The sequence below is a fragment of the Schistocerca cancellata genome, chromosome 5, assembly GCF_023864275.1.
Source record: "Schistocerca cancellata isolate TAMUIC-IGC-003103 chromosome 5, iqSchCanc2.1, whole genome shotgun sequence".
Taxonomy (NCBI): domain Eukaryota; kingdom Metazoa; phylum Arthropoda; class Insecta; order Orthoptera; family Acrididae; genus Schistocerca; species Schistocerca cancellata.
In genome coordinates this window covers 224,997,888-225,018,005 of record NC_064630.1, presented here as the reverse complement: position 1 = coordinate 225,018,005, position 20,118 = coordinate 224,997,888, and the positions used below count along the sequence as shown (strand labels likewise).

Here is a 20,118-nt window from a genome sequence, read left to right as displayed (position 1 = left end):
AAGCTTCTGACAGGTCAAGTTTAGAAAAATACTGGCCTCCAGTAAGTTTAGAGAACAATTCTTCAGGTCGAGGCATAGGGTAAGTGTCGATAAGGCATTGTGCATTTACAGGGGCTCTGAAATCGCCACAGACGAATATCACCATTTGGCTTAGCAATGACAATGACAGGAGAGGACCACTCACTGGAAGTGACAGGAAGCAAGACCCCTGAAGCAGTGAGACGATCCAGCTCCCGTTTGACCTGATCACAAAGGGCCACAGGAATGGGCTGAGCCCAAAAACACTTAGGCCAAGCAGTGGGTTTGAGCGTGATATGAGCTTCAAAGTCATTTGCACGACCTAACCCAGGAGAAAAAAGGGACGAAAATGTCATTGACAAGGAATCCAATTGAGCGTAAGGAATAGCATCAGAGACGATACTGACAGAGTCATCTATGGAGAACCCAAAAACGCGAAAGGCATTGAAACCAAAAAGATTCTCCGTGTTACTATGGTCGACCACAAATATGGGAACAGTGCAAACGACAGATTTGTAAGATACTTCAGCATCAAACTGTCCCAAGAGAGAAATTTTCTGTTTATTGTAGGTCCGTAATTGCCTAGTGACAGGTGACAGGCTTGGAGAACCCAACTGAAGATATGTGCATGCGAACATCTCGACCAAGTATTTGGACAGTGAGGAATAATTTCCCTGAAAGGGAAGAAGTACGATTGACAGACAACACAGAATCAGAATCAGCGTCATGTTCATGAACATCATGTATGAGGTCGGATTTGCAAACGGATGACACATGACCCTTTTTTTTGCATTTGTGACACACGGCCCAATGTTGTGGACAATCTCCTTGTGAATGTTTCGTAAAACACCGCGGACATGAAGGAAGTTGCCATAGCTTTTACTGCAGTTTCTAAGAGGTTTGTTTACGGTTAGGCCGAGGCTGCACTTGGGAGCGTACTGCGGCCACGTCGGCCGGTGGGGATACGCCACATGCTTCGTCAACATTGCACAGTGGTTGTATTTCCCCGACATCGCCCTATGCCTCTATTTGCGCTCCAGCGGCGCGAGAAATTTCAAAAGATTGAGCGATGTATAGGACTTCATCTAGAGTCAGATTTGCCAACTGAAGGGCAGATTGCCTAACTTTTTCGTCGGGCGCCGATCAGATAATAGCATCCCATACCATGGAATCAGCATAGGATTCTTGGTGAACTTCAGTAACAAATTGACACTTTCTACTGAGGCCGTGAAGTTCAGCAGCCCAAGCGCGATAGGATTGATTCAGTTGTTTTTGACAACAATAAAAGGCAACACGAGAGGCTACCACATGCGTTTGCTTTTGAAAATAGATGGACAGAAGTGAGCACATTTCAGCAAAGGACAAAGACACATGATCTTTCAAAGGAGCCAATTGCGACAACAACCGATACACTTGAGGTGAAATCCATGAAAGGAACAGAGACTTACATGTTTGTTCGTCTACGACATGAAATGCCAAGAAGTGCTGTCGAAGACGTTTTTTGTAATCAGACCATTCTTCCGCCATCTCGTCGTAAGGAGGAAAAGGAGGTAGAGACAACGATGAGAGACGCCCCGCATTTGATGCCACGTCGAAATCATGAATCGCATTTGTGAGAAGCGTTTGCTGTTCTACGAGACCTTGTAATAGTTGCTCTAAAGTAGCCATGGAAACGTGGGGCAATGAGGGAAAAGAAAAATCACTACCTCGTCACCAATTGTAATAACTTCAAGTTGAACAAATATATTTCAAGGAAGACGCAATACATGAAAGTCACAGATCAAGTAAACAGAGTAAGACGTGTGTACACTTTAACAGTCAAATCATAACTGAGTCCAAGTCTAGCGGGCGCTGGCTGGCTGGCCGCTTAGGTGGCGCTGCTGCTGCATAGCTGGCAGACAGCACCACATGTAGAGGACGCGCGTAACTGTGCGGCGGCACTTTGAAAGATCGGAGAGTCACAACACTTTTCCCCCCTTTGAATTTATTGCACAGGTCTTGATGGAGGTGGCCTGCCGATTGCTAACATCCATAGGTGTTGTTTGACTGGCCGTAAAGTCTCGAGAAAGAGGCTTCCCGTATGGACGGAAGTGTCCCCAATGATAACAGGTCGAGATGACAGGAGACGTGGGGGTCGAATCCGCTGGGGCCCCGTGCACCAATCTGCCCGTTGCGGCAAGTCCGGTTGTTATAACAGGAGACATGGGTGATGTGTCCGCGTCGTCTGTAGGAGAAGGAGGCGAGTAGAGTTGCTCCGACAGATGATGGTCATCTGGTTCCTGCATGGGCACGTCTCCTGGTGGCGTCAGTTCTTGTGCTGGCACTAAGATGATGGTGAGAGGACTGCATTGTGAGTAATGAGAGATTTCAGTATCCTGAGCATCAGGTACAGCCGAAGGTGGTGTAGAGGCATACAGAACAGGCATTGCCGGCACACGAGGCCATAGCTGGTCCGAATGACGCACTGCAACACCCGTGTCCATCTGGATTTCATACAGGCGTCGCCCACGGTGTCGTAAGATGTGGCCAGGACTCCATTTTGGCCACCTGCCCTATCCCCGTACTCATACAAGGTCGGCGGCGGTGAACAGGCCAAGCGAAGGCACCCGCGGCCGTGAGGTGGAAGGCCACAGAAGATGAAGTAGCATGCGGGGCTGTCGGCCATGTAAGAGCTCAGCCGGGCTATGGTCACCCATGGGGATGAAACGGTAAGAAGCCAGAAATTGGAGAAGCGCATCATCAGCAGAAGAAGTCAGGAGTTTCCTCGTCTGAGCCTTAAATGTGCGGATCAGTCATTCAGCCTCACCATTTGACTGTGGATGGAACAGAGGGGCCGTGACATGCATGATGCCGTGACAGGCACAAAAATCCACAAAATTGGAAGAGGCAAATTGCAGGCCATTATCAGTAACAAGAGTAGAGGGAAGGCCTTCCAAAGAGAAAATGCGAGCTAGAGCATTGGTGGTTGCCGCGGTGGTAGGCGACGTGCAACGCACAATGAAAGGAAAGTTAAGAGTAGGCGTCAATAACGAGAAGCCAATAAGTACCTAAAAAAGGTCCCGCAAAGTCAGCATGAATACGCTCCCAGGACTTCTCAGGCGAAGGCCACGGTGACAAGGATGACTTCGGGGCGAAGGCCTGTGACGCACAAGGGTCGCAGGCAGCGACCATGTGTGCGATTTCAGAGTCGATGCCGGGCCAGTACACATGACAGCGTGCCAGAGTTTTTGTGCGAGAGACACCCCAGTGCCCTTGGTGAAGGAGGCACAAGACCGAAGCACGAAGAGACACAGGTACCACAACACATGGCGTAGCATTTTCGGTGAAAAGGAGGATAACACCATCCCTAGCCGTGAGGCGGTAACGCAAAGCGTAGTAGTTCGCCATCGGATCAGAAGTCTTAGTGGACGGACGATCTGGCCAACCCTTCTGAATACAGCCTAAAACCCGGGAGAGGGTAAGGTCAGAACCCGTAGCAGCTGCCAGCCGGTCCCCGGTGATGGGGAACCCGTCCACAACCCGCTGCTCAGCAACATCCAGGTGGAAACACAAAAGTTCGTCCCTATCGAATGCCAGATCAGGACCCATGGGAAGGCGAGACAGTGCATCAGCATGTTGAGCCGTCGGCCGGAAATGAATCTCATAATTGAAATGAGACAAGTAAAAAGCCCAACGCTGGAGATGGTGTGCAGCCTTGTCGGGAAGTGACGTTGATGGATGAAACAAGGAAACAAGTGGTTTGTGATCCATAACAAGATGAAATTTGGATCCATAGAGAAAAACACCAAACTTATGAATAGTATAAATAATGGCCACAGCTTCTTTTTCAATTTGAGAATACTTTTGTTGGGCATCCATGAGCGTTTTGGAGGCATAAGCAATGGGTTGTTCAGAACCGTCAGAAAAACGGTGCACAAGGACTGCACCGACCCCGTATTGAGAGGCGTCCGTGTCAAGAACAAGATGTTAGCCAGGTCGATAAGTAGCTAGGCACGGGGCCTGTTTCAGCATAGTCTTTAATTTCTGGATAGCCACATCGTATGACACGGACCAGTGAAAAGGCACGTTTTTATGCAACAGACGATGCAACGGCTGAGCCACCAAAGCAGCAGACGGTAAAAACTTGTGATAGTATGCTATTTTCCCCAAGAAGGCCTGCAGTTCCTTAACAGATGTAGGGCGAGGAAGGGCATCGATCGCAGCGACAGTTTGCCGAAGCGGACGAATACCATCCTGAGTGAGTTGATACCCCAAGTATGTGATAGATGCCTGAAAAAAAATTTTGATTTCTGAAGATTACACATAAGACCAGCAGTCTGTAAGACATGAAAAAGTGTGCAGAGATTTTGAAGATGTTCGTCAGTGGTGGAGCCAGTGACAACAATGTCGTCCTGGTAATTTATGCACCCAGGGACAGTGAGCAATAATTGTTCCAAGAATCACTGAAAGAGAATAGGTGTGCTGGCAACCCCGAATGGCAATCATTGGTTTTGATAGAGGCTGAAAGGTGTGTTAAGGACCAGAAACTGCCGGGAAGCAGTGTCAAGAGGAAGTTGATGATAAGCTTCTGACAGGTCAAGTTTAGAAAAATACTGGCCTCCAGTAAGTTTAGAGAACAATTCTTCAGGTCGAGGCATAGGGTAAGTGTCGATAAGGCATTGTGCATTTACAGGGGCTCTGAAATCGCCACAGACGAATATCACCATTTGGCTTAGCAATGACAATGACAGGAGAGGACCACTCACTGGAAGTGACAGGAAGCAAGACCCCTGAAGCAGTGAGACGATCCAGCTCCCGTTTGACCTGATCACAAAGGGCCACAGGAATGGGCTGAGCCCAAAAACACTTAGGCCAAGCAGTGGGTTTGAGCGTGATATGAGCTTCAAAGTCATTTGCACGACCTAACCCAGGAGAAAAAAGGGACGAAAATGTCATTGACAAGGAATCCAATTGAGCGTAAGGAATAGCATCAGAGACGATACTGACAGAGTCATCTATGGAGAACCCAAAAACGCGAAAGGCATTGAAACCAAAAAGATTCTCCGTGTTACTATGGTCGACCACAAATATGGGAACAGTGCAAACGACAGATTTGTAAGATACTTCAGCATCAAACTGTCCCAAGAGAGAAATCTTCTGTTTATTGTAGGTCCGTAATTGCCTAGTGACAGGTGACAGGCTTGGAGAACCCAACTGAAGATATGTGCATGCGAACATCTCGACCAAGTATTTGGACAGTGAGGAATAATTTCCCTGAAAGGGAAGAAGTACGATTGACAGACAACACAGAATCAGAATCAGCGTCATGTTCATGAACATCATGTATGAGGTCGGATTTGCAAACGGATGACACATGACCCTTTTTTTTGCATTTGTGACACACGGCCCAATGTTGTGGACAATCTCCTTGTGAATGTTTCGTAAAACACCGCGGACATGAAGGAAGTTGCCATAGCTTTTACTGCAGTTTCTAAGAGGTTTGTTTACGGTTAGGCCGAGGCTGCACTTGGGAGCGTACTGCGGCCACGTCGGCCGGTGGGGATACGCCACATGCTTCGTCAACATTGCACAGTGGTTGTATTTCCCCGACATCACCCTATGCCTCTATTTGCGCTCCAGCGGCGCGAGAAATTTCAAAAGATTGAGCGATGTATAGGACTTCATCTAGAGTCAGATTTGCCAACTGAAGGGCAGATTGCCTAACTTTTTCGTCGGGCGCCGATCAGATAATAGCATCCCATACCATGGAATCAGCATAGGATTCTTGGTGAACTTCAGTAACAAATTGACACTTTCTACTGAGGCCGTGAAGTTCAGCAGCCCAAGCGCGATAGGATTGATTCAGTTGTTTTTGACAACAATAAAAGGCAACACGAGAGGCTACCACATGCGTTTGCTTTTGAAAATAGATGGACAGAAGTGAGCACATTTCAGCAAAGGACAAAGACACATGATCTTTCAAAGGAGCCAATTGCGACAACAACCGATACACTTGAGGTGAAATCCATGAAAGGAACAGAGACTTACATGTTTGTTCGTCTACGACATGAAATGCCAAGAAGTGCTGTCGAAGACGTTTTTTGTAATCAGACCATTCTTCCGCCATCTCGTCGTAAGGAGGAAAAGGAGGTAGAGACAACGATGAGAGACGCCCCGCATTTGATGCCACGTCGAAATCATGAATCGCATTTGTGAGAAGCGTTTGCTGTTCTACGAGACCTTGTAATAGTTGCTCTAAAGTAGCCATGGAAACGTGGGGCAATGAGGGAAAAGAAAAATCACTACCTCGTCACCAATTGTAATAACTTCAAGTTGAACAAATATATTTCAAGGAAGACGCAATACATGAAAGTCACAGATCAAGTAAACAGAGTAAGACGTGTGTACACTTTAACAATCAAATCATAACTGAGTCCAAGTCTAGCAGCCGCTGGCTGACTGGCCGCTTAGGTGGCGCTGCTGCTGCATGGCTGGCAGACAGCGCTGCATGTAGATGACGTGTGTAACTACGCGGCGGCACTTTGAAACATTGGTGAGTCACAACACTAAAACAATGAAAAATTCCTGGAATCCTATCAAATTCCCGCATATCTCCCAGATGAAAAAATTCCTGGGTTTTTCCTGGAATTCCTGAGGCATATATGCCTTATGAGAGCGAATGAGAGAGAAGCAGAGTGTCTGTGTGTGTGTGTGTGTGTGTGTGTGTGTGTGTGTGAGATTAAATAATTTTCACTAATAAGAGGTAACCACTATCCAAAACACAAACTTACCTGATGTCAGAGAATTACATTTCTCTAGTGTGTAAGTGCAGTTTTATTGATTCTGAGTTGGAGAGTACATTTATTGTCATTCTTTTGGCTCTGAATCCCATACATGGAATTAATCACAGTTACCTAACATATTAACATTTATTCAATGTAACATAGTGAGATTAGGTCACAATTTGATTACATGGTCATTTACACTATTTTAATGTAGGTCAAACATTTTTGTAGCGTTATATGACACAGGTCTCAGGCAAAACATCATCATATCCATCATACATGCAGTATAGAGATCCAAACAGTATAGCGGATTGTGACCTTGGTGACCAATTGCCTCAAAAAGAGAACTGGTGGCATAAGAGTAGGAAATGAGGAATATTGTCAGATAGGGTCTCCTTTATGGTTGGCTACAACTGTGATCACTTGTACCTCAAACAACTCTGATCAAAAAATAACCTTACCGTAATCAACAGCTATCTAATGGATCAGCAAAAAGCACACCTGATAGTTTGGTAAGCAGTGGCCTCAGCAGTAACTCATGGTGATGCAGTTGCTGAGGAGGGAACAAACCTGTACATCAATGTGTTAGTGTCTTGTGACTGGCTGCTCAGAATGAGGAAACTGCCTCTGCTAAACTGTGGATGCAGAGATCCGCAACAGTTAACAGCAAACTTTGAGTGAACTAATGTCACCAGTGATAACTCAGAAACACTTTTGATGTCCCAATGGTCTGATGTCTCAATGTACAGAAGGTCTTATTGTGATTCGGGGTAACATCATAAAGTATCTTTTTTTTGTGAAGCTGTAATTGTTTATTTGTATTATCACCAATTACATGTGGCATAAATTTTAAGCATTTTGAAGCTTTAATTTTTGTCATCTAGGGTACATTATTAGACACTGTGTGCCATGACAGAGGTGAACTCTGATTTCTCCTTAATGAAATATCTTATATCTCATCCACCATATTAACCACTGCAGAATTAATTAAATAATCTTTTCACAGCAACCTCCCTAGGCAACAGAGCAGCAACACAGCCAGAAGTGAAATATAGTTAGTCTACACTATTCTGAATGAAAACATAATTGCTCTGATGATAATACTGCAGAAAACTGAAGCCAAGTTCAGCTATTAATGAACTTCATTAACAAAACAACAACAACCTACTACTGCTACTGCTGCTGCTGCTGCTGCTGCTGCTGCTACGGCCACGAGCATGCACACAGCCGTTCAGGGGATTTTCTCGGAGGTATATGGAGCACAATTTGCCTATCTTTATTTTTCTCCTGTTCACATTTTGTAAGCCTAAAACTCAAAAGAAAACCAGCTATTTTCTTAGTTTTAATAGTTTGAAGACCGAGACATATTTACAATAACTCCATTTCACATCTCAGACAAGTCATAATGATATCCATTTTGAAATTTAACTAACACAAAATAGATTTCACTAGCCCATTTTAATACACATTCTAACATTTATCAGAGCGCTTCAAAACTCAGAATATTATTTGCATTGATAGTTTTCAAATAAAAAAGTAAGTAAAGAAATAAATACCGTGGCATTATCTCTCAGTGAATGGACCAATCTGTTAAGGAATGTTGTGAAACACAGATTCTCTTTTGATGCCAGTTTCCTTTCAGTCCATAATGCACTGATTTGCAGCATTTCATTGTCAACCTACATCACAAAAATAAGAATCTTTGTAATTTTAAATCTTATTCTCATACTTTTTAAAACAGGATTCTTAACTGAACAATGACAACAACTAATATGAATTTTGTAAAAATTACTTATTCGTCATACAGACAAGACTACTGCATGATGCATAAAGCTTGAATTACAACACAGTATCACTGTAGAAGCAGAGCACAAATAAAAATATGTAACAACTATAATCACAAATTTCACAGATATTAACAACCTCTGCCACACACCTTCTGGAATAAACAAACTAAGCACTAGAATCTTTGCAGTTTTTTGACAGTTTTCATTTCTATCTGACTGCCAGTGACACAAAGAACATTGTGCAGGGCAGCACGCTCAGCAATGGGGTGGTCCAGCTGTTTCTTGGCCACAGTTTGTTGGTGGCCATTCATGCAGACAGAGAGCTTGTTAGTTGTCGTGGACACATAGAATGAAGCACAACAGTTCAGCTTAGCTTGTAGATCACATGACTGGTTTCACATGTAGCCCTCCTTTTACAGGGTAGGTGATATCTGTGACTGGACTGGAGTACATGATTGTGTGAGGATGTATGAGACAGGTCTTTCATCTAAGTTTATTACAGGGATTTGGGCCAGGAGGAAAGGGGTAGGGAGCAGGAGTTGTGGTGGGCAGCAGAATACCAATGTGGGAGGCTGGGAAGGATGATGAATAGGACATTCCTCATTTCAGGGCATGATGAGGGGTAGTCAAAACCTGGTGCAGAATGTGATTCAGTTGCTCCAGTCCTGGGTGGTATTGGGTCACAAGGGGAATGCTCCTCTGTGGTCAGACGGTGGGACTCTTTGAAGTGGTGGGTGACTGGAGAGATAAGTCAGGGAGATCTGTTTTTGTGCGAGGTTGGGAGGATAATTACTGTCTGTGAAGACATCAGTGAGATGCTCTATGTATTTTGAGAGGGACTGCTCATCACTGAAGATGCGACAGCCATGGGCGGCTAAGCTGCATGGAAGGGATTTCTAGTTATGGAATGGGTGGCAGCTGTCAAAGTGGATGTATTGCTAGTAGTTGGAAGGTCTGATATGGACGGAGGTACTGATGTAGCCATCTTTGAGACGGAGGTCAACATTGAGGAAAGTGGCTTTTTAGGTTGAGTAGGAATAGGTGTAACAAATGAGGGAGCAGGATTTGAGGTTCTCGAGGAATGTGGACAGAAGTCTCCTCATTTTCAACCCAGATCATGAAGATGTCATCAATGAATCTGAACCAGGTGAGGGGTTTGGAATTCTGGGTTTTTTAGGAAAGATTCCTCTAGATGGTCCTTGAATAGGTTACCATAGAATGGTGCTATGTGAGTACCCATAGTAATACCTACAAGGTTATAGGAGAAGTAATTTTGGGTGAGAATATAGTTGGTCATGGTGAGTGAGAAGGAAGTTGCAGGTTTGGAATCTGTCAGGCGTTGGGAAAGGTAGTGTTCAATAGCGGTAAGGCCATGAGCATCAGCGATGTTTTTTATTTTCTATGGACCACATATTCCACATATCTTTGCTGCAATGTGGACTATGCTTAGAATGTGACTGGACAGAATTATTTGTACATCAGATAAAAGTAAAACAGAGACAGATTTGCAATTAAGGGAACACAGTGTTACAAAATACAAACAACAAATAATTACTACCTTCACACTTACAAGGGGTGTGTCATTTTTGCACTCTGAAAGAGTCAATTGTTGAAATGCTATTTTGCAGGCACTTTTTTTTTTGCACAATTACTACTTTTTCTAAGCAAAGAGTTAAACCCAGAATATTATCCCACAGGACATCACTGAATGAGAGTATGCAAAATATGCTAAATTACTAATTTCTGTTTCCCAAAAGTCGGACATTATACTTCTAGTTACAGGAGAACTGAACATGCCTACCTTTGCAACCTGAGGTTCACCAAACTGAATTCCACCATTAAGGAGTGATGAACATTACAGAAAGCACAGGTATCTTGTGGATGTGGCGACAATTTCCCCCTTGCAATATTCTCAGACTGGTGAGAACAACTGAATGAAAACAATTGATTCAATCCGTTGTAGTATCACACATTGACTGAATTACTAAGTCTTTCTTTTAAAGTGAAACTAGTCTGCAGTTTTCCCCGTTGGTTGATCCATGTATTCTTTCTTTCAACTGAAACCACTCTTTAGTGTTTTAGTTGACTGAACTTAAGAAGTGGTGTACAACTGGGGTATGCACACCCCCGAGCTTACACCTACAGCCAGGGGTAGATGACAACATCTCTTGGGGTATGTCAATGGTAAAACAAGCATTACACACGTTCATTTAATTATCTGCTGAAATACTAATTCTTTTAATCATTTTAAGACTGATTAATATATTGCTGTAGATTAAATTATTACAGATGCAATTAATGCATAACTAATTTATTTGATGTACTGTTGGTAGTACAAAGTCAAGCGTGAAAGTTCCTTTAGGGATAACTGAAGAATATAGGAACATTGCAAAATTTTAATGACAGTTTCCATTCTGTTTTACTCAAATGGTTTGATAAATTACAACAATCATTTAAATCTTGCCCTTAAACACTTATTCAGCCATTTATCTGGCTACTTATGTACAAATCATACCCATGTGCATGAACCTGTTTGCATTTCAGTGTCTGCAAAAAGAAGCAGGTATATTTCATGAGTGTGAAGAAATACTATTCCCATTCACACACTGGTACTTCAATTTCACAGTTAAACCTGTCTCTACCCAACACTGTAAACAGTCTGTAACTAAATTCACACCCATATAGAATGCTATGATCAACAATTAGATTGCCTGACCCTGGCGGTTTCAATTCTGAGCAGAAAAAAAATGACCGTTTTGATGTTATTAAACCATTATTGTCGACTGTACTCCATTACTGTCTGTTGCCACTGTTATTATTGTCCAGACACTTTTGTGTATTTAGTGCCAATAAGTAACTTTTAGCTCAGTTTTTCACCCATTTTTATGAACAGTGTATTCAATTAATAGTGAACTTTGTGTCTGGAGCAAAATGTTGAAATGCTCGCTAGTGTGGAAATGTAAAAATCACATGACTGAACAAAAAAAGATCCTTAGTGTAAATTCAGTGTGATGTGTAGCATCTGCCAGGATGATTCATATTTTGAAGCTATATAACTTACAGAAATTCACCATTTCACCTCAATGTTTACTGCAAGACAATTGTTAGTGACGGGTGGGCAAAGAGAGATGCGCTTCAATAAATTTAAATTAAAAAAAAAGTAGCTGTTCATTTATTTAAACAAAAATTTACAATGCAGCACCTGTTATTGAACTTTAAAACCTACCAAAAATTGATATTTAATGCTAGAAGTATGAAAAATTTGTATATTAGTAAATCAATGTATAAAATATGGAAACATTTCATTTTTAGAAATTACATTTATTTACCTATCCCTGAAAGTAGATATGTTATTTTATCTAAAAAGTTAGTAACCATAGACATGGCTCATGTGTAACTGGAAAAGCTGAACAATTGTGTAAGCAAAACCCCTCAAACTCGGGACACTGAGTGAAAACATTCATATTAACAGAATATTCCGTCGGTTCTTTGAGTAAACCATTCATGTAACTGTCGTCATCATCAGAGACGTGTGTCAGTATCACATAGACACCACTCAAACCTGGAGAGTAAGTGAATAAATAAATAAATATCACGTAGCTGATGTGGTCACAGAGACTAATTTCATTTGACTGAAAAAACAATCTGAACAGAAAAACTGTCAAGAGTTGGTTGTTATATCATGGCACACAGAGTGTACTGAACAAATAAAGAACCTTCAGTTATGCCTCCTCAGAGCTATATTTATATTGCAGGAAGAAACTGAACTTTTGATATGTTGCACCCATCAGCAGAGGGAGCATGTGGCAGCTTTGGAGCACGTGTAGTGACAGATTTAGACAGAAAACTGACATTTGCCACATTTCGCTGTGTCCACCATACAGCCGCTGAAGTAAGCACATGTACAAGCTGCTCGGCAGATTAGGGCCAAAGAGACAGTGAAAGAACTTGAAGGATAATATGCGGATGATATTCTGCTACAAACTTGGCAAAACTTTCATACAGGGAGGACTTTATGAGATACCAGCAATGCTACAGGTCATTTAAGGATTTTCAACAGAGCAGAATTTTGGACAGTGATGAACCCAGATCTAGACAACCTTCCACACTGGAAAATATTGTATAAAATGCATGTTTGACTATCAGCTGCTTTTACTGAAAATGCTGATGGTCAAACATGCATTTTATACATTACTTGATGGCTGTTAATAATCACCTTCCAAAAATAGAAGAGATTTTACTGTGATCTCTGGAAATCATCATTTAACTTTTTGAGATGTTGCTGATGAATCCTAGTATGGATGGGGTTGCTGTGCGGAGGAAGAGGCCCGAATTGTGGGAAAACCAAACTTGGATGTTACATCGTAGCAATGTGGTGACTCGTGTCAATCCCTGTCTGCAGATATCTAGAAAACCTCAAGCCCCCATTGTGCTCCATCTACCGTACTTTCCTGATGTAGCCCCAGCAAACTTTTTCCAGTTTTGCAAAATTAGAACCACATTGAAAGGACGTAGTTTCCAAACCTTAGAGGAGAATCAGGATGATGCGGCAAAAGACCTGGGTGCCAAACCAGAAAATGTGTTCCAGGAGGCTTTTCTAATGTGGAAGAAATGATGGGAACAGTGTATTGCCAGTAAAAGGGCTATTTTGAGAGAAACAGGGCTTAAAATGTTATAGCAAAAGATTTTTTTTCTGAACACAGCTTGTACCTTTATGACATTATACTAAAACACAGATAATATTGTACTTGAATTGAATTATGTATGCCACTGAAACAGAGAAAATGTTTTTCTCGCAAAACTTACAGGAAAAGACATGTACATCATAAGTACTACAGATTTATTTTTAAAGAAAAATTCAAGAGATACCCAAACGTTTATGTTGTTAATTAGACAGGCAGTCTACTGCAGAGGAGTTTTTGAAAAACTTCACATTTCTGCTGTCATTCAGCCACTTGTTTTTACATCTACATCTACATACATATTCTGCAAACCACTTCAAACTGCATCACAGAGTGCACTTAGCATGGTGCCACATATTAGTGTTTCTTTCGATTCTCATTGCACATGGAACGCGAGAAGGTCTGCTTAAATCCCTCTGTACATATGATAATCAGTCTAATTTTGTCTCCGCAGTTCCTATGGCAACAACATGTAGACTGCTGAAAAATGCCTCTAAATTCCTCCCTCAATATTGGTTCTCGAAACACTGTAAGTAGGTTTTCATGGGGTAATTAGTGCCTATCTTCAGCTGCCTGCCAATTCAGATTTTTCAGCATTTCTGTGACACTTTTACGTGAGTCCAACAGACCTATGACCATTTGTGCTGCCCTTCTTTGTACAAGTTCAATATCTCCTGCGAGTCTTATCTGTTTGTCCTTCATGCGCCTGAAGTTTTGAGAGAGGAGACGTATGCCACCAGCAAAATGAATCCTCTAGTTAGTCTTTGATGCTCCACATTATTCCCCTTCTTTTGCCTTCATCTGCCTTTCTCATCACCTTGTCCATCACAGTTAAGAAGAGAGATGGAGAGAGAATACATCCCTGTTTTAACCCTGGCTTCACACTAATAGGTGATGTCAGTTTCCCTTTGTTCTTTATTTGCAGGAGTATCCATTATAAATGTCTTGCATTATCTTGATGATCTTATCAGGCATACCAAGTTCGACATGGTTTATCACATGCTTCTTGACACTGAATCAAACACATTTTCAAAGTTTATGAACACTAGATACAAACTATCCGCATATTCCACATCCTGTTCAGAAATTATTTGGAGTGTATTAATCTGATCTACACAGGGTCAGTTCCCACAGAAGCCAGCTTGTTCCCTAAGCAGGCAGTTATGAGACAGTCCTTCATTCTATTTAGGATCTGCAGGAACAGGCAGGAAGGTTGGGCTAACTATAAATGTGGGAAAGATCAAATCTCTATAGATAAATGCCAGTACCAATAAGAAGTTTCAAATAGATTAAAGGAATGTAAAGGATGTTTAAGATTTAATGTATCTCTGAAGCATTGTGACTAAAACTGGTGGAGCTGGCAAGGATGTCAGTAGCAAGCTCAAGAAAGCAAATGCAGCTTTCATCCAACTGCAAGCCATTTGGAAAAGCAATGAAATTTCCCTGGGAAAAAAAAGAAACTTCACAGCAATGTAAAGTCAGTATAGCTGTATAGTGTGAAACCTGGAAGGTGACAAAATCAATCTCAGAGAACATACAGACTACCACAAACCAGAGCTTACAAACGATCCTGAGAGCATTTTGGCTGAATTTAATCTCCAATTATGGGGCAGCAGGTAAATTAGTATATTCATTTTGCCATTTAAAAGAGCCTAGAAACCATTTTTGTGGTCAGGCAGAAAGTGATGGAGAACATGCTGACCATGAGATTGCATAACCACATTACTCTTTGTACTCGTTCAAAGAAAATGTTCCTACTTGCTATTTACTCAACAGGATCAGGAACTATGACTATAAATAAAAGTTTTGAGTTGTGACTGGGTAATATATTCAGTGAAAGTTCACACACACAAAATACAATAATATTCCTGATAACAGTAACAATGTCCCTATTGGAAACAGCACTATTAACAGTTCAGAGGTGACTTCTATGGGAAGTTCCAAGTAAAATCGTCTATCACCCTAACTTCTAATCATCAAAGTTAATTTTTTGCCCTAAAAAGGGAAAATAATCTCTCCACTTACTACACAGTTTCATCAACATTATGCGCAGCAAACAAACTGTTACTTCAATGAGATCTAAGCGATCCAGGACGGTGTACAATTCTCGCAAGTTCACTTCCTACTTTTACCGAAAATATGTTTGATAGCTGCTTGGCTGCAAGGCACAGTGCACATAGGCGTTTGACTCAAGTGGACAGATTAATATCTTGGTATGAAGTGTCTCTTCTATCTGTCTCGCTGGCTGTATTTATATATGGATGCAATGGATCTCCAAATGGATCATCTGCTATCAACTGCTCTAGTCACAGGCACAGGTAGCAGCACTTAAATGGCCCCTTTCTCAGACACATATTAATTAATAACTCTGTCATTTAACAATTTGCCATCTTCTTAATTTTTTATAGTTAAAGTCAAGTTTACTTTATATACTGATAAACTTTTAGCTCGGCTACATTTAAACTTTGCCCAGCTAGAATTTTTAGAGATTCCTTGTAATCATTGTTATTTACAGTAAAGTCTTGAAACTTTGTACAGATGTATTATTTCCTGAATGCAATCAAGTGATGTAGTCAAAACTTCATAGCTATTGCAAATGACACTTCATCTATTATGCATAAGGATGCTTTCATTCCATATTTGGTTGCTAGTAAAGGACTTGAAAAGGTAACAGATGTAGCTTACAGGTGTTACATATTTAGTGGTTTTATATCAAACTGAGGATACATACAAATTTTCATCTTTCTAAGTCTAATACTTAGCACCTTCAAATTTTTCATAAAAATGACAGTTTTGACCAAAATATTGCCCTGGCCAATTTGAGATTAACCTTTTGATTATGACATACATCTGCACATCCTAATTTTTTTTTTTAGCTTTCTACCTTCATTATTTAGTGCCACTTATTCTTTTCTTAAAATAATATATTTAGAAAAACATATTCATTAGATCATTCTCTGACTTCACAATGTTAATGTTAATATCCTGAAGCATACACTGACAAGGTTCGGAGAAGTTAATTTAATTTTTAGTTTCACTCTTAGATTATGGTGCACTCCTTTGCATGCTACGCACAGGTGCATTATGATGATGTGGCGCTGGTCGTAGTGAAATGGGGTAAGTCCCAATACACTCACTTGCCACTGTATCTCTCTCAATGATAAAGCACTTGTTTCCGTACACAATGAAACACTATGGAACCGTATAATGAGAAGTATGAGGAAATACAGATAAAGGCAAGGAAACAAGTGTGTTGTACAAACACATTGCGCAAAAATTACATGGCAATAGAGACAAGTCCTCAATTGGAATCCCCAGAGCCACTGCAGAAGAGAGGACTGAGGACAACATGGAGGAAGACAGTGGAGAGAGATGCAACAAAAGCAGGCAGAATTTAGGGATAGGTGAAGGCAACAGCAGAAAACAGAGACTACTGCAAACACTTCATAAAGCCCCATAAGTTCTAACCATAGAAACAGAAGGATGTAAGTCAAGTCTTATCTGGTATGGGTCTCACACAGTTGCGCAGTATTCTAAGATGAGATGTACAAATGATTAGTAAGTAGTTTCATTTGTAGACTGACTGCATGTTCCCAGTATGCTGCCACCTGCCTGCCCTAAGATGTGCTTATGCGATTGTTCCATTAATTCACAACCCTACGAAATGTTATGTCATCCAGCTGTTTGTACGAGTTGACTGATTCCAACTGCGAATCATTGGTGATGTAATCCTACAACACTATTCTGCTGTGTTCTGTGATGTACACAATTTCACATTTCTGAACATTTAAAATGAGATGCCAATCTTTGTACCAATTTGAAATCTTACCAAGATCTGACTGAGTACTTCTTTAGCATTTCAGAGAGTACCTTTGTGCCATTTATGATGTCAAGCTCTTCATTTAAATTCATTGGATCCCCTTTGTTCATTTCACGTAATAGGTGAAAATCATTTTTAACACCTTGGAACGGATGCTCAATGTTAATATGTTAAAAGGATTATTAATACTAATAATATTAATATGGATGGACAATGCATTTGAGGTAATTATATTGTGATATGCATCAATGTGCTGTTTATGAAATTCTCTGCCTGTTTGGCCTGTATGTAGAGCTTCACATATATATGACAACTATTTTGTATACGGCAAATTGTGTGACATAACATACACTACAGACTGATACACACACATACATGCAAAGAGTGATAAACACACAGAATACTGCTTGGGCCAAACTAAGTACTTCTATAAAAATGTGTCTGAAGTAGAAAAATGATTTTGGTTATGAACCTACAGTTTTACCTGGTACAGTTCTGATACATTTAGTGAACCACAGCACAAATTCTTACTCTTATTTTAATTAACTACACTCTCTACACTCTCCACTGCTGCATTTCATTATCACTGAAACATGTAAATTGTGAAGGTAATGCCATGTATTCTGACACAGAAAAGACTACTCTGAGATAACTTAAATGAACTAGAAAACATAAATGCAAACAGCATAAGAATTCTTTCTGACATACCTGCCCATCTGTCTTCAACTTCTTCAACATTGAACTCAAAACTAGCATTGTATGTGCTGCAGCCAAAGGAATGCTGTTCTCAGTTTTCCCCTGAATTGTCATTTTCAGCAGGAAAAATAGAGTTGTCATAAAAGGATAGGCACCAATCTTAAAAAGAACCAAACAAGAAGAATGAACAGACATTACATAGCTTCCTTGGTGAATTTCATTGTTGAACTCTTCTCAGGTTATCAGCTGAGTTGTGGTGTCATTTTGTTGAATGTTTTGACAAGTGCCCTAGTCACCATCTTCAGGTGAAGTGACTAGTTGACATTCAGCTTGTTCCTTTACAGCTGCTGCACCACGGACTCCTCTGCTGAGACCCCAACAGGTGGGCCAATTGGATGCATCTGGTAGAAATGTTGTGGCTGGTGGTAGGGTGAAGCCCAGCACTACGAGGGGGCATGGTCTGGATGTTGAGTCCTGGTGCTGTATGCCTATTAATCAGTTGCCTCTGGCACTTTCACATCAGAGCATTCTTGACATATTTTTGCTAATGCCACATCTCTTACTGAGTTCACTTTGAAACGACTGTTTCCGTTGACAAGACCATCATGTACTCATATCTCCACTGCCTCTTTGATAAACAAATTTCAGAACCCGTTGGGACAGCACACTACTTTTATCTGTTCAGAAAAGAATGTGTCCTTCACTACGCAGTACTCCGCCACTCCGGACTTGTCAGTTTTGCCAAGGCAAAAGCTCTTTGACTGATACAAGCATGTTATTAATTTTAACCACCAAGTGGAAATTGGTTTTTATGTTGTGTTTCTCCATTATCCTGGCACTCTTGGTGGCTGGTATCCTTGCGCACAGAAGGAATGTGAGACATGGTTTATTCTTCTGTATTGTACTCTCCAACCTCCCCTGTGAACCACACACCATGACAACTCTTCCAGAGGCATGCCATTGGCCCGTTAGTTGGGTCCTTGCAGAGGAGTCTGCCACCTGCCAGCTATAAAGAAGTGAATTGATCTTGAATTTGACAGCTCACTGGAGACGATGAGTACAAACTCACTGAAATGCTGCAACAACACATGTGAGCTGACAACGCGAGAAGATTTCTTCAGTACACATTATACATGCAGCAAATGCTGTAAACACTCATTTCTTACTCGCACAAATACTACTACAGCACATAATGTTCTAGATGATACATGCAGGAAATTAACACCTTCGTAAGATCTGTTTGTGTATTTACATGGCCTAAGAACTATGTCACAGGTCTAGAAAGCTGTTCAGTACTTACTTTCTTTACTATATATTCCTTGTCATCATGATTGTCAGTATCTCTCAGCAAAAACATGTTCCTGAAGTAAGCTTTCAAGTTTTCACTCTAAGTAACCCACAGGTTACTTGACTCTGATGGAGTCAGTTCATGCAGTGACCCTTTGGCGACCTGCATATCAATAAACATTAACTGAAGATAGCAACAACATTGTGTTGTACAGACACAACAGTCAAGTCATCTGAATTTAAAAAATAAAAAGTTCCAGAAAGATTACCATTTGTGCCCACACACACACACACACACACACACACACACACACACACACGCACACACACACACACACACACACACAGTGTATGAATACTACTACAGGTATAACAAAAGTTTATTCGGTCACAGTTCTAGCTGTGACTGGTTTTAACATTTATGTCATTATCAGATAGTCAGCCCACAGGGAAAAATAAATCACTATATGCTAAACTGTTAAAGAAACATGATAGGTATTATTATTTTTTTGTGGTGGCAGGGGTGGGGGGGATGGGGTGAGGTGGGGTGGGGTGGAGTGGGGTGGTGTGTGTGTGTGTGTGTGTGTGTGTGTGTGTGTGTGTGTGTGTGTGTGTGTGTGTGGATATTAATACCAATAAAAATAATTCCATCACCAACCTTGTTAAGGGTTTCTTCTTCTAAAGGTGGATTATGCAGTAACCTCAGAACTGTCAGCATACCATCTGGGATGTCAGAGTCAAATTTCCTCTTAAAAGCCATCATGACTGACAGACAACTGATTTTGAATGATTCAATATGGAACTAAGGATACAGTTCCATCTCAGGCATATGGAACACTATTTTTGTGAGTCATGTGACTTCTAATACAGTTATCCTGAAATCATGAAAGCATAATCAAGTTAAATAAAACATTGGATGTAGCAAAGATGACATTCATTAACAGACATAATTTTTCAACAGTGCAGGAAAAGACAGATTGTACTTACTATAAAGAAGAAACGGTAAGTTGCAGACAGGCACAATTAAAAGACACTTACATCTCTCCATTCTCGTCTCCCACCCT

At 41.2% G+C, this 20,118-nt stretch overlaps 1 protein-coding gene across 1 annotated transcript in view; it reads right to left on the bottom strand.

Moving 5' to 3' along the window:
- The window catches only part of LOC126187748 (uncharacterized), a 165,091-nt gene extending 145,202 nt beyond the window's left edge, over positions 1–19,889 (bottom strand). Inside the window, exons 1-4 of the mRNA XM_049929000.1 lie at positions 19,713–19,889; positions 19,068–19,217; positions 17,780–17,926; positions 8,339–8,461 (exon numbers count right to left, since the gene is read on the bottom strand). Of these exons, the coding sequence (XP_049784957.1) occupies positions 8,339–8,461; positions 17,780–17,926; positions 19,068–19,124 (327 nt within the window). The 5' untranslated portion in view covers positions 19,125–19,217; positions 19,713–19,889. The remainder of the gene's footprint in view (positions 1–8,338; positions 8,462–17,779; positions 17,927–19,067; positions 19,218–19,712) is intronic.
- Between the last annotated feature and the right edge of the window lie 229 nt (positions 19,890–20,118).